The following is an 11829-nucleotide window of genomic DNA, read 5'->3' as shown; positions in this document are numbered from 1 at the left end:
TCGTTGCATGGGTTCTCCCGGGGTTCTGGAGGACCAGGCAGTTTGCAGCATTATGTACAGTCCACTGAAAAGACACAGCGAGGGGGGGATGGCCAAACACACCCTGACGGTTCACACACACACACACACACACACACACACACACACACACACTGAGGAGTGGCAGCTCGGTCATCGTTCAAGCACAAACCAGCACGAAGAGACGGTGACAGAACCAGAGTCTGAAATGTTCAGTCTGATCTGACGAGACTAAAACTGTTACGGTCTGTACTGAGGCTCAGACGCAGACAGCAAGATGGAGGCGGGTCTAGAAAGTTCAAAGATCAGTTTATTCTGGGGGTCAGGAAGCAACGAGTCCAGACGGCAGGTCAGAATGGGCAGACTCCGAATTGTCAGTGGCGAGGTTCGGAATTGGCGTCCAAGCTCTGCGTCTTGAGACTGTCTGGGGCAGGTGGGCGGCTGGAGAGGCAGAGAGCTGCTGGGCGCTGCGGCGAGCTGATCGAGACTCCAAACTGCAAACAAGGAATAACTAGGTTAACTCGAGCGGCTACAACGCTGAAAGAACTAACACACGTCACACACGGGCGTTCATGTCACGATCCAGCGCTGACTTCCGGCTCGGACGTCACCTAAATAGTGCCAGCGCCCCAAGCAGCTGAAAGTCATCCCGCTGACGAGCTGAACCCCCACTGCAGCAAACCTCCTCTCCAGCTCCACCCACCTGAAAAACAAAACCAGAACCCGCACAGCGCCACTAGGAGGCCACTGCAGTGCGGGACATGACAAAAACACCTTCAGTTAGGAGCAACGAATCACGAAACGTCTTTTGATTGACAGACTGTCCATTTCTGAGAAAGAAGAGAGGAAAATCCCGTTTACACAACGACAATTCAGGTGAAAACGCAAAGTTTTAGCTTATTTGTTTCAGGAAAGTTTGATGTTTACACGGAAACTTTGAAAACGACGTGGTTAGCCGTTAGCATCGCCGCCCAAACGTTGCCACAAAGTGTTGCTTTTCCTTGTTCCCATGGAGACAGACCATTTTCGAAAAGTTCCACTTCGGAGCAGCTGTCAAAAAAGGTGTGTTGCACCGTTGTGGAAAGTTTTGCGTTTTCACTTGAAAATGTTTTTGGTGTAAACGGGGTATGAAACCGACATGAGGCCAGAGTTCCAGTCAGGGGTGACTGGATTGTAGATTCTTCTAGCAGGTATTTACTGACCGACCAGCCGATGGATTTCTTTTATTTTATTACCTCCGCTTGGAGGTTATGGAATCACGTTCGTTTGTTGGTTGGTTGGTTTATTGGTTGGTCTGTTAGCAAGACTCCGGAAAAAGTAATTGACGGATTGCAATGAAACTTTGTGGAAAGGTGGGTCTTGGGCTAACTTAGAATCCATTAAATTTTGGCGATGATCCGGATCACTGTCTGGATCCAGGAATTTTTCAAAGGATTCTTTATCATTGAGAGATAGGGCAGTCTTTCACATGGTTGAGCAGGCCCGCTGACAGGGGGGGGGACAAACGCCTGGTTAACACAGGACGTGCTGCTTACGACGCGGAAGTGAGAAGCGCCGCGCACCGACTGTCAGATCAGCGCCCCTGTTAACCTATCTGACGGTTCATACAGGAGGCGCGGTCCACGCTGCGTGTGTAGCGGCTCGCGCCGTGGACCGCGGCCACTCCACTCCTCTCTATTTTCTTCGCAAGCCGCACGCACCATGCACCGCCAGTTGTAAAGCTGGACAGAGCAGATCGCACCACACAGGAAGTCGGGAACGGAAAATACGAGAGAATCCGGTCAATTTTCAAATTAAAATGAAGTAAAATAACATTAATTATGTTGCTTTTTGGTTTTCCTTTTTAGATAAACACACACACACAGGGAGAGAGGGCGACAGGGCGACAGACAGAGGCACCGCACGCTGCAGCGCTCCGCTCCGATCACACCCCGATCACAATGTTGTGTGATTATATCTGGTGTTCTTATGGTTGTTGGTGACTGATTTGAGCTGTGGCGGAGGTCTGCGCTCTCTGAGTGCCAAATTCTAGTTCACATTTAAGTTTGGTCTGCTGGTGAAATTAGTAATGCATGAGGGAGTTTTTAGTCCTTTCTCCCAGGAAATCTTATAATAAATGCATCCAGGAACAGAAGGAAAAACAGAAATGACTGAAAGAGTGACATTTTCTTAATAAGCTAAGTTATACAAAGTACCTATGTTATTCCTTTTTAGGTGAGCCAAAATATAGGTAATCCACAGTGATATTATCACCCTCTGAAAGGAGGTGATCTCATTTAATAGTTCCTAAATTAACTTTTTTCATCTTTAAAGCAGCAAATCTGATCTCCCATCATTATCAATGTGTCATGAAGCAGAATAAAAGAAAAATTATAAAATCACCATGCAATTCATTTATTCTCATTTGAAGTAATTGCAATGAAGCACTTACACTTGATTGATTATTTGGCACGAGACAGAGCAGGTGTGGAGTTGGTCAAGCTGTTTAAGGGCGGAGGAACCTCCTCCCGAAGACCCTTGATTAGATCGTCTCTGTAATATCCAGCTCATGAGATCAGTTTAGAAGAAGGAAACATTGTCCAAATGGTGACCTTGACAGTTACTTGAATGCATTTTATTGAAACAATATTTTTTTATTATAAACTTGCAACTGAGACGTGCCTTTCATATTAAAATTAAGAGCTCCGTGAGGAATTGTAAACCTATTCCTGCTCAGATTTTAAGCTTGTGTGCATCATTCAAACAAAGGTCCAACGCTCCTCCTCCTCTTCTTGCTCCTTCAGCTTGTCTGTGGCTGAAGCCGAAGCCAAACCTCCGTTCATTCATCTTCCTCTGACTGGGAGCAGCATGGCAGGCAGGAAGTCGGTGGTCCTGAGGAGGATCGTCAACAAGGACGGCCACAACAACGTACGCATCGACAACGTGGTGGAGGGCATGGTGAAGCTGTACCTGCACGACATCTGGACCACAGTGGTGGACATGAAGTGGCGCTACAAGCTCACCCTGTTCGCCTCCACCTTCATCATAACCTGGTTCATCTTCGGGGTCATCTTCTACTTCATCGGCATGGGGAACGGCGACTTCGAGCCGGGCCTGAGCTCCAACCACACGCCCTGCGTTCTGAACATGGAGACGCTGACGGGGGCCTTCCTCTTCTCGCTGGAGTCTCAGACCACCATTGGCTACGACTTCCGCTGCATCTCCGAGGAGTGCCCGCTGGCCATCTTCACCCTGGTGGCCCAGCTCGCCATCACCGGCCTGGCCGAGATCTTCGTCACCGGCACCTTCCTGGCCAAGCTGGCGCGGCCCAAGAAGCGGTCCATCAAGTTCAGCCAGTCGGCGGTGGTGTGCCGGCGCCGGGGCCAGCTGTGCCTGATGCTGAGGGTGGCCAACATGAGGAAGAGCCTGATCATCCAGTGCCAGCTGACGGGGAAGCTGTTCCAGTCCAACGTGACAGAGGAGGGCGAGAAGACGCAGATCCACCAGAGCTCGGTGGATTTCCACATGGACTCCAGCAGCGAGTGCCCGTTCCTCATCCTGCCCCTCACTTTCTACCACGTCCTGGACGAGCGCAGCCCCCTGTCCGGCCTGACGGTGGAGAACCTGCTCACCCGCAACTTCGAGCTGCTCGTCCTCAACGCCACAATGGAGTCCATGGCAGCCACGTGTCAGAGCCGCACCTCCTACATCCCACAGGAGATCCTGTGGGGCTACGAGTTCAAGCCGGTGCTGTTCATCACGCCCAGCGGCCGCTATGTGGCCGACTTCAAGTTCTTCGACAAAGTGCAAGCAAGCAACGACCCAGCGTTCATCAGCAACAACACGGAGAAGCTGAAACTGGAGGAGGAAGAAGGAGTAAACTGTTTATCAGGAAGGCAATGAAATGTTTTTTAGGTAACAAAGAGACTGAAAAGAAAACATGTAAAATACAGGAGAAATTCTTAGCAGCTTGACCAGTGAAATGTGATTTGTAGTTTAATGGGATATATAAGATAAAGTGATATAATACTACAAAACAGCGTCAGTGGAGTTCACAGTTCAACATTTTGACAACAGTGGAGTTCAACATTTTGACAAATTGGCCCATTGAGCGCAATTCCTTAGTCATTTCGAACAGCATACTTACTTTTTTTGTGAGGGCGAGCTGTTGTTTATTCAGAGGCGAGTCGGAGAAGGTTTTCGGGATGGATACAATGGAGGTGAACGGTATTTTTGTTCCCCCTCGTCAAACTCATCAAATACACAATCCAACATCCCAAAACACTTCGGTGGACACGTTATAATCCGCACATTCACTACGCTGTGGAATACCAACAAATAATATTGCAGCGTTACGACACTGAAGCAAATACTGGGAACTACTTTTTCTTTTGAAATCACTACGCCCAGACGCCATGTTTAGTAAGTAGTTCCGTCTTAGCAATCTTCGCATAAACAACTCAATCTCGTAATTTTGCATTAATATTTCACAGCGTAGTGAATGTGCGGATTATAACGTATCCACCAAAGTGTTTTGGGTTGTTGGATTGTGTATTTGATGAGTTTGACGAGGGGGAACAAAAATACCGTTCACCTCCATTGTGTCCGTCCCGAAAACCTTCCCCGACTCACCTCTGAATAAACAATAGATCGCCCTCACAAAAAAGTAAGTATGCTTTTCGAAATGCCTAAGGAATTGCGCCAAATGGGCCAATTTGCCAAAATTTTGAAGTATCCCTTTAATATGAACCTTGTTTGAAGCATCTATCTTGTGGACCTCTGTTTTAATTGATTCTGTGCACAAAAATTAGATTTTGTTTCACTGTGCTTTCTCCTAGAAGCCCTGATCTTTCTGAGCTCAGACCTTCTAATGAAGGGGAATCCTTTATTTTCCCCTTGTCCTGCTCACTCTCATGAATTCAGTTTTGTCTTGTTTGCATCATCGCTTGCTGCTGTTTACTCCCCTGCGACGTATTTATCAATCCTCCAGAGAGCCCGTTTAAATTTTAAGGGATTGAACTGACAGTCAGACGTTCCTGAATTTAATTTACACTTTTATTAATTTTATGTATGTATTACTAAGCAGCTCTGCAAATCGAATGTCTGCTACAAAAGAGCGAAAGTGAACTAATGTGTCGCCACTGGGGATGTAATGCTGCTTTCTGGTCGCCTCTGAGCCTGAAATCACTAACTTAAAATTCCATCAAAAAGGGTGTTGCAGTGGATTCTTCCAGTGAAGCTTTCCTTGTGCTATTTCTTTATGGGTATAGGTAAAAACACATGCAGCATTTAATATTATATGTGATATTAAACACTCGAGCAGAACAGAAGTCACAGGTCATTAAAATCCCGAATAAGTCTTATGACGACACAACAGTTATCAGTAACACAAGAATCAGGGGTGGGGCTTTAGGAGGGGCTGGGAGGGCGGCATACCAGGATTTGTGCCCAGAGGATCCCAGCGTATGTGCACAGTCTGTTTAGCATCACCTGTCATGTACAGTGAAGCCAATTTCACACTGGATGCGGAACACTGTCGAACGGAAATGAGCAGTTACTCAGCAGTGACTGCAAGCACAGATATAGCTGTAAGAATTAGCCTTCATTGTAATGAACAGCTGTATTTCCATAGGATGCATTTCACTTGTGGTTTGACGCACCCTCCAGCCACATCAAGGTCGAAACCGACAGCGAACCTCCTGTTTTCTCCAAATATGGCAGCCAACGTACAAGGGAGAATGAGAGAGCAAAGAAAATGGACATACAGAACATTGTGGATGAGTTCGTGGAGCTTAAGGCTCGTTGTATGCCCTTCAAATAGTGGTGAGTAGGCCTATAGTACAACATATTGAAATTGCTTTTGTGAGCATGTGGGCCACTGTGCCAGTTTCACTAAACTTTATAGCTACCGATACAGGTTCTGAGTTGAGTGGGCCTCAAAATGATGCTATCCATGGTGCTGAACTGCCTGGAATTTGTGTTGTTTTAGTACAGTATTAGTGATGTTGTCTAATATTTTTGTTGTTTTCTTGGTTTGTTATGCTTCACGTTCATTTGATGGACTTCAACATGACAGTCGCTCTCCGTGGTGCTGAAGCATGTTAACCCTGACATGTGTATGTTGTGAAATGATCATTATCATGACATTTATTATTTGGGTTTCAAGGGCCTGGTCATTTGCCCAGCCCCCGGCCCAGATCTGATTTTTACCATTAGTGACAGATCCCCAATCCAAAAATGGACAAATGGACAATATTACTATTTTAATAAGATATCATCTGTAGGGTAAAACTAACTGGTCTCACAAGGGTCTGACCTAGTTCACGTTCCCTATTAGTGGGTGAACAATCCAACGATATCCAATGATAGGAGGAGCTGAGATTGAAGGATCAACTGAATGCTTCTTTCTACACTAATATATGCTCACTACACCTTTTAACACACATCTTAATCAATTTGGCAGCTTCAATTAGTCTTTTCTGTGTTTTTTCTATAGCTCCATCTCCTTCACTCCTCTAATCAACTGTAGCTATCTGATCTACTACCTATGAAACTTACTGTATCACAATATATCACACTATCCTTTCATATCCAGACAATGTGTGCATCTATAGCTTTTATTTTACCCTTTTCTTTCTTCCCCCATTTCTTTATAAATATGTTGTGTACTTTTTGTGAAACACTCAGTGGATGTAATTTGTTGTGAAACGCTTTGAGCTGTATTTACTTAGAAAAAGAACGATGCTATTCAAGTGAAGTATATTATGATTATGATAATGATTATTTGCCTTGAGACAATACATATACACATGACATCTGGAGAGTGGTTGTGCAAAGTGGTTTAACCCTATGAGGGGGACTTTGCAGTGTGACAAAAACCAGGATTAGGGTTAAAGACTAAATCCCCCCCAACTCTGGTTTTTCTCACATGGCACACGCTCATATTGCAAACTGAACTCGAGGTTCTCAAAGCTGCATCGAGTTTACCCTTGGGATACCGACCTCAAGGAGGCAGATCTTTTACTACATCTTCTGCTTAGCAACGCCAACGACAGCTCTGCATCCTGAAGTCTGGAGCAGCTGGAAGACAGGAAATCCCACCAGCACCATTTAGTAACAGTGTAAGAGGAATGTCTGCCTAGATAAATGTATAAAATAATCAATTGGCCACATATAAAGCTAAACTGTAAGCAAATGGTTTTTACTAATTCAAAATCAGAGGCTTGCTCTTCTCATTTGTGTCACTGATAAACGTCAGGCAGTTGGATGCAGGGGGACTTCAGTCTGGGGAGTATGAAGTGACATAAAGATGAATCTCTTTCCTCTGCAGATACAATGGTATTATACAGCACGCTGCGTGTGAACACACGGCGCCGTGTAGTGCTGCAGGGCGCCTGTGTTTGCGAGGGCTGGTTTGTATTGTGTACTCAGCTGTGTATCATATATCTGTCCATGTCCCCTGCAGTGCAGAGTGACTGCGAGTTATACTTTGCACCGAGCGCCTGTTGTTCATACTAAGCGTAGTGTGGAACTCTGTGAGCTGTCACTGAGCACGCATCAGTGTCTCCAAGACAAATGTGTGTGCTTCTTTTCTACTCTATATTTCACACCACAGTAAATCTTGCTATCTGTGAATAACATGCAGAAGGTTCTCCATAGTTTTCAGTCTCACATCCCAAACCTACTTTTTCAAATGTTTGGTCCTTCAGGGTGTATTCCCCTGCCGAAAGTATTAAATTTTTTTCCCCGATAAGTTGTAGTGCACCTTCCTTACTCAGCATTCCTCATTTCGTTTCGCCTTATTTGAGTGAGCTTCAAACTGCAGTTGACCTGAGGGACAGAGTCCCTCGGCGCTGGACCACGGTGCAGGGGTGATGGTGCACATAAAACATGCTTTAGTGCCAAAGCAAAGCTCTGCAGTGCTTTGCACTATTTCTACACAAACACCAGACACCCAAAGTACCTCATAATGTAAATTAAAGTATAAATTTATCTTTATTAGATGACTATCTCTTTGAGAGTGTTGTATGTTTCTTTTATTAGTTTTACTCGTCAGCAGATATGGTTTAAAGACCTGGAGCAGTTATGCGTTTGGCTCGATTTTTCTTTTTTTTTTTTTTTTAAAGCTGTGTGTAGCAGTCAGCCCAAAACTCCTAGAATGAACAGGCAGCAAAACAGGTAATGGATATAGTTGCCATTTAAGCAGTTTGGGGTTTAATATACCCAGATCAATAACCCTTAATGTGTTTTTGAGGAAATGTCCAAAATAAGGTTGGTGGTTACTTTAAGCTCAGCAGACTTTCTTCTGTGTTTGAGTTGCTGCACTTCCCAAATGCCTTTCTGATTATATGATTTAAGACTGTTGGGATCCACAAGCAATATACTGTCTAGCTTCTAGAACTTTCTAAAATGAAATGTCCTTCTGGTATTTTTTTTGCTGTTTTGGATAAAAAAATGTTTTAAAGAAACATCAACTGGGCCCTACATATATTTCTTCTTTATTTTTAATCATTCCATTAGAGAAATCCAAAATTAAAAAAAAAAATCATGCTGTCTTTTTGCAATCTTTTACTTGATGCTGCATCCCTATGTGTCCTAAAACATGGCTGGCCGTCTTCATTGCTGTTCGTGATGAAGAAATACGAGGGAGAACCAGAAAATAACCGGACACTTTTTATAACTTTTTATTTGTTTTATTTTAACAATTATTCAAAGCTGCCGCCGTCAAAGTAATCCCCGCTGGTTTGAATACACCATTGCATCCGTGTTTTCCAGCTTTCAAAGGCGTTTGAAAACTCATGCGTACTGATCCCGTTCAGTGCGTCTTTCGATTTTTGTTTAACCTCCTCGACGTCCTCAAATCTCTGCCCCTTCAGCTCTTTTTTTCATTCTTGGGAAGAGAAAAAAATCACACGGTGCTAAGTCCGGCGAATAGGGTGGGTGAGGCAGCAGGGTCATCCCGTTTTTCGCCAGGAACTGCATTACGCGCAGGGCCCGGTGCGCCGGCCCGTTATCGTGGTGCAGCCACCACTCACCATCCCACCAAAGCTCCAGACGCTTCTGCCTCACTGCTTCTCGGAGCCGCCTCAGGACTTGGATGTAGTGCTCCTGGTTAACAGACTGCCCAGGCGGCACAAACTCGCTGTGGACTACCCCTTTTGCGTCGAAAAAGCAGAGCAGCATGGCTTTTACCGCTGACCAGGACTGGCACGCTTTTTTCGGGCGACGGGAGTCCGGGTGTCGCCACTGGCTGGACTGCTGCTTCGTCTCGGGATCGTAGGCGTGACACCAGGTCTCATTTGCCGTGATGACTTTGCCCAGCAGCCCAGGATTCTCTTCAGTGTGCTGGAGGATTTCCCGGCACACATCCACGCGGGCCGCCTTCTGCTCCGGAGTGAGGACGCGCAAAACCATCTTCGCTGCGACCCGCCGCAAGCCCAAATCCTGGGACAGGATCTCCTGACAGGAACTCCATGGAACCCCCATCAAGGTGGACACCTCCTCGATCATCCTTCGCCTGTCAGCCAGGACCACGGCTTCCACCTCGCGGATCTCTTCCTGCGTGCGTGAGGATGCGGGTCGTCCGGAGCGGGGCTGGTCCTCAATGGACATTTCGCCCCTTTTAAAGCGCCCACACCATTCAAAAACCTGCGTTCTTCCCAGGGCACCATCTTTATACGCCTCCTGGACCATGGTGAGTGTTTCTGACGCTGTTTTTCCAAGCAAAAAACAAAATCTGATGCTTGAGTGCTGATCGCATTTAGTGATGTGTTCCGCCATTTTGTGCTTTTCCGCAGAAGGGGGTCCTGCTGTGTTGACGTCAGCGCTGTGTGTGCTTTCCCTGTGTAACTTTGTGAGACGATAATTTGCAGAGATCTGCTCAAGAACATGCTGTCATGAGATTGAACAACCAAGAATCTGAAATCATTCTTGTTTTAATTTTAGAAACACAGTCCGGTTTCTTCCCGGTACCCCCTCGTATCATGGGCTCGTTCACTTTTCCAGTCCCTTGACTGTGACTCAGACTTTTCAATTTTACAGAAATTTTAGTTTGAGATATTTTTGAGGTCGTGCAAAGAGGAAAAACCTCTTGTAAATACACTGATTCAGCTGACAAACCAAAGTATATACTTTTATTTGTCTTTTTATTTATGGAGTCAGAATAATGCAGTGCACCAACCCTGCAGAGTGATGCACTTTTGTTGTCCGACAAATGTTATTGCTTTAGCAAAGTTTACTGAAATTTCCCTTCATCGATTCAGTAGTTATGCAGAAAGCATGTGCATGACACTTTCTCAGAATACACCTTACAAAGCCATCACTCATCCATCCACACCTTTACTGTACGGATTCAGAATGAAAGACTGTGGAGGGCAGCCTTAACCCCAAACTACCACACACTCCCACACTGACACTTACAGGTACAATAGAGTCACCAGTTGAACAAATGTGCACATTTTTAGACTTTGGGAGCAAACTGGAGGACCTGGAGAAAACCCACGCACACCTGGAGGAGTCATGCAAACTCCAAAAAACCATGGATCCTTAGTCTTCCACCACTGCTGTTCTATGAGAGTTCTTACCACTACACCATAGTGTGGCCCTTCAAAGTCATTACAAACTCATGATCCTGATGAAAGTGATATGACAAGAGCTTCAGGTGGGCCTGTGAAAGTGTTTATTTTTGTCTGCAGCATCACCCCGCAGCAAGAAGGGCACTGAGGTCATTCTCTTTGTTCCTGTGAAGCAGACTGCTGAGCTGAATCTGCCTCCTTCAGACACACAGATAAAAGGGAAAAGAAGCTGTGTGCAGTTGAAATGTTTCTCCACACCTCCTTTAATAAAGATGACATTTGTTTCTGCGTGTGAGTGAAATCTAGTACATGACTTTAGGAGGAGATGTGGGAGGGAGACATGGATGAATATAAACATGATTTGTTGCCGTTGTGGCGCTCGAGCTGGAATAACATGTGATGAAACAGAAATGAGAAACGGAAAAACAAAACCAAGCAGAAGAGACTCTAATTCAGCTTAAATGTTTCTTTTGGTACATGTATACATTTGAATGATTATTCCATCATTTTTCAGTTTGAAATCCTGGACAGTGTGTTTTTAAAAGGAGATATTACATGAAATTTAAAAAAAAAAAAACAGCAAAGAAGCTGTTTTGTCCCTGAGCCAAACCACAGACAGCACGGCCTCATCCTGTGTTCAGTCTATCCAGAGGGAACAGCTGAAGAATTTCAATCTTGAAGAAATCTATGCAACTGTCTATAAAAGGTCTTTTTAACATACATTTGCATATGTGTGCACAGTGTGTCTTCGACACACGCAGCGTTTGAGTATAAAAATAGGTTCTGTGCAACTCTCCAAGGGAGGAGCATCTCCAACCTAACAAGGCAGGATGGGGGAATTTCATCAGAATAATTTATCAGTCATAACACTGATGGAAATGCAACAAAACAACAGAGCGCTGAATGTCAAAGAACAACAGGGACAGTGTTTTTATTGAAGATATTAAAGTGCAGCTTGGATTTTTTTTTTTTTTTGGGGGGGGGGGTTTCTCAATGTAACATCCATTATCCAGCAAGTTAATCCTTTATAGGGTAATTCATTCATAACACACACTGTGAACAATGTGCATATTGCACTATTTCAAATTCAAAAATTCTTTTTTGGATTAGATTCCACACTGGATTTCTGTAAAGGCTAGGCAACATGCTACTGCTGCCCTAATGTTAGTGTATTATTTGGAAGATCAATAAATTAAATTGATAATAATACACAATTCTTTTAATTGACATCACAATCGCAATGCACTTGGCCTTTGAT

The 11829-nt window shown here is 44.8% G+C and overlaps 1 protein-coding gene across 1 annotated transcript; it reads left to right on the top strand.

The window, feature by feature from the left end:
• Window positions 1-2865: 2865 nt before the first annotated feature.
• Window positions 2866-3870, top strand: LOC115400917 (ATP-sensitive inward rectifier potassium channel 15-like; the record flags this gene model as incomplete). Its single annotated transcript, XM_030108981.1, has 1 exon — window positions 2866-3870. A coding segment is annotated over exon 1 (1005 nt), but the record flags the coding sequence as incomplete, so codon positions are not given.
• Window positions 3871-11829: the final 7959 nt, after the last annotated feature.

Source organism: Salarias fasciatus, chromosome 14 (genome assembly GCF_902148845.1).
Source record: "Salarias fasciatus chromosome 14, fSalaFa1.1, whole genome shotgun sequence".
Lineage (NCBI taxonomy): Eukaryota > Metazoa > Chordata > Actinopteri > Blenniiformes > Blenniidae > Salarias > Salarias fasciatus.
The sequence above is the reverse complement of the archived record's forward strand: the minus strand, read 5'-3'. Positions and strand labels throughout refer to the sequence as shown.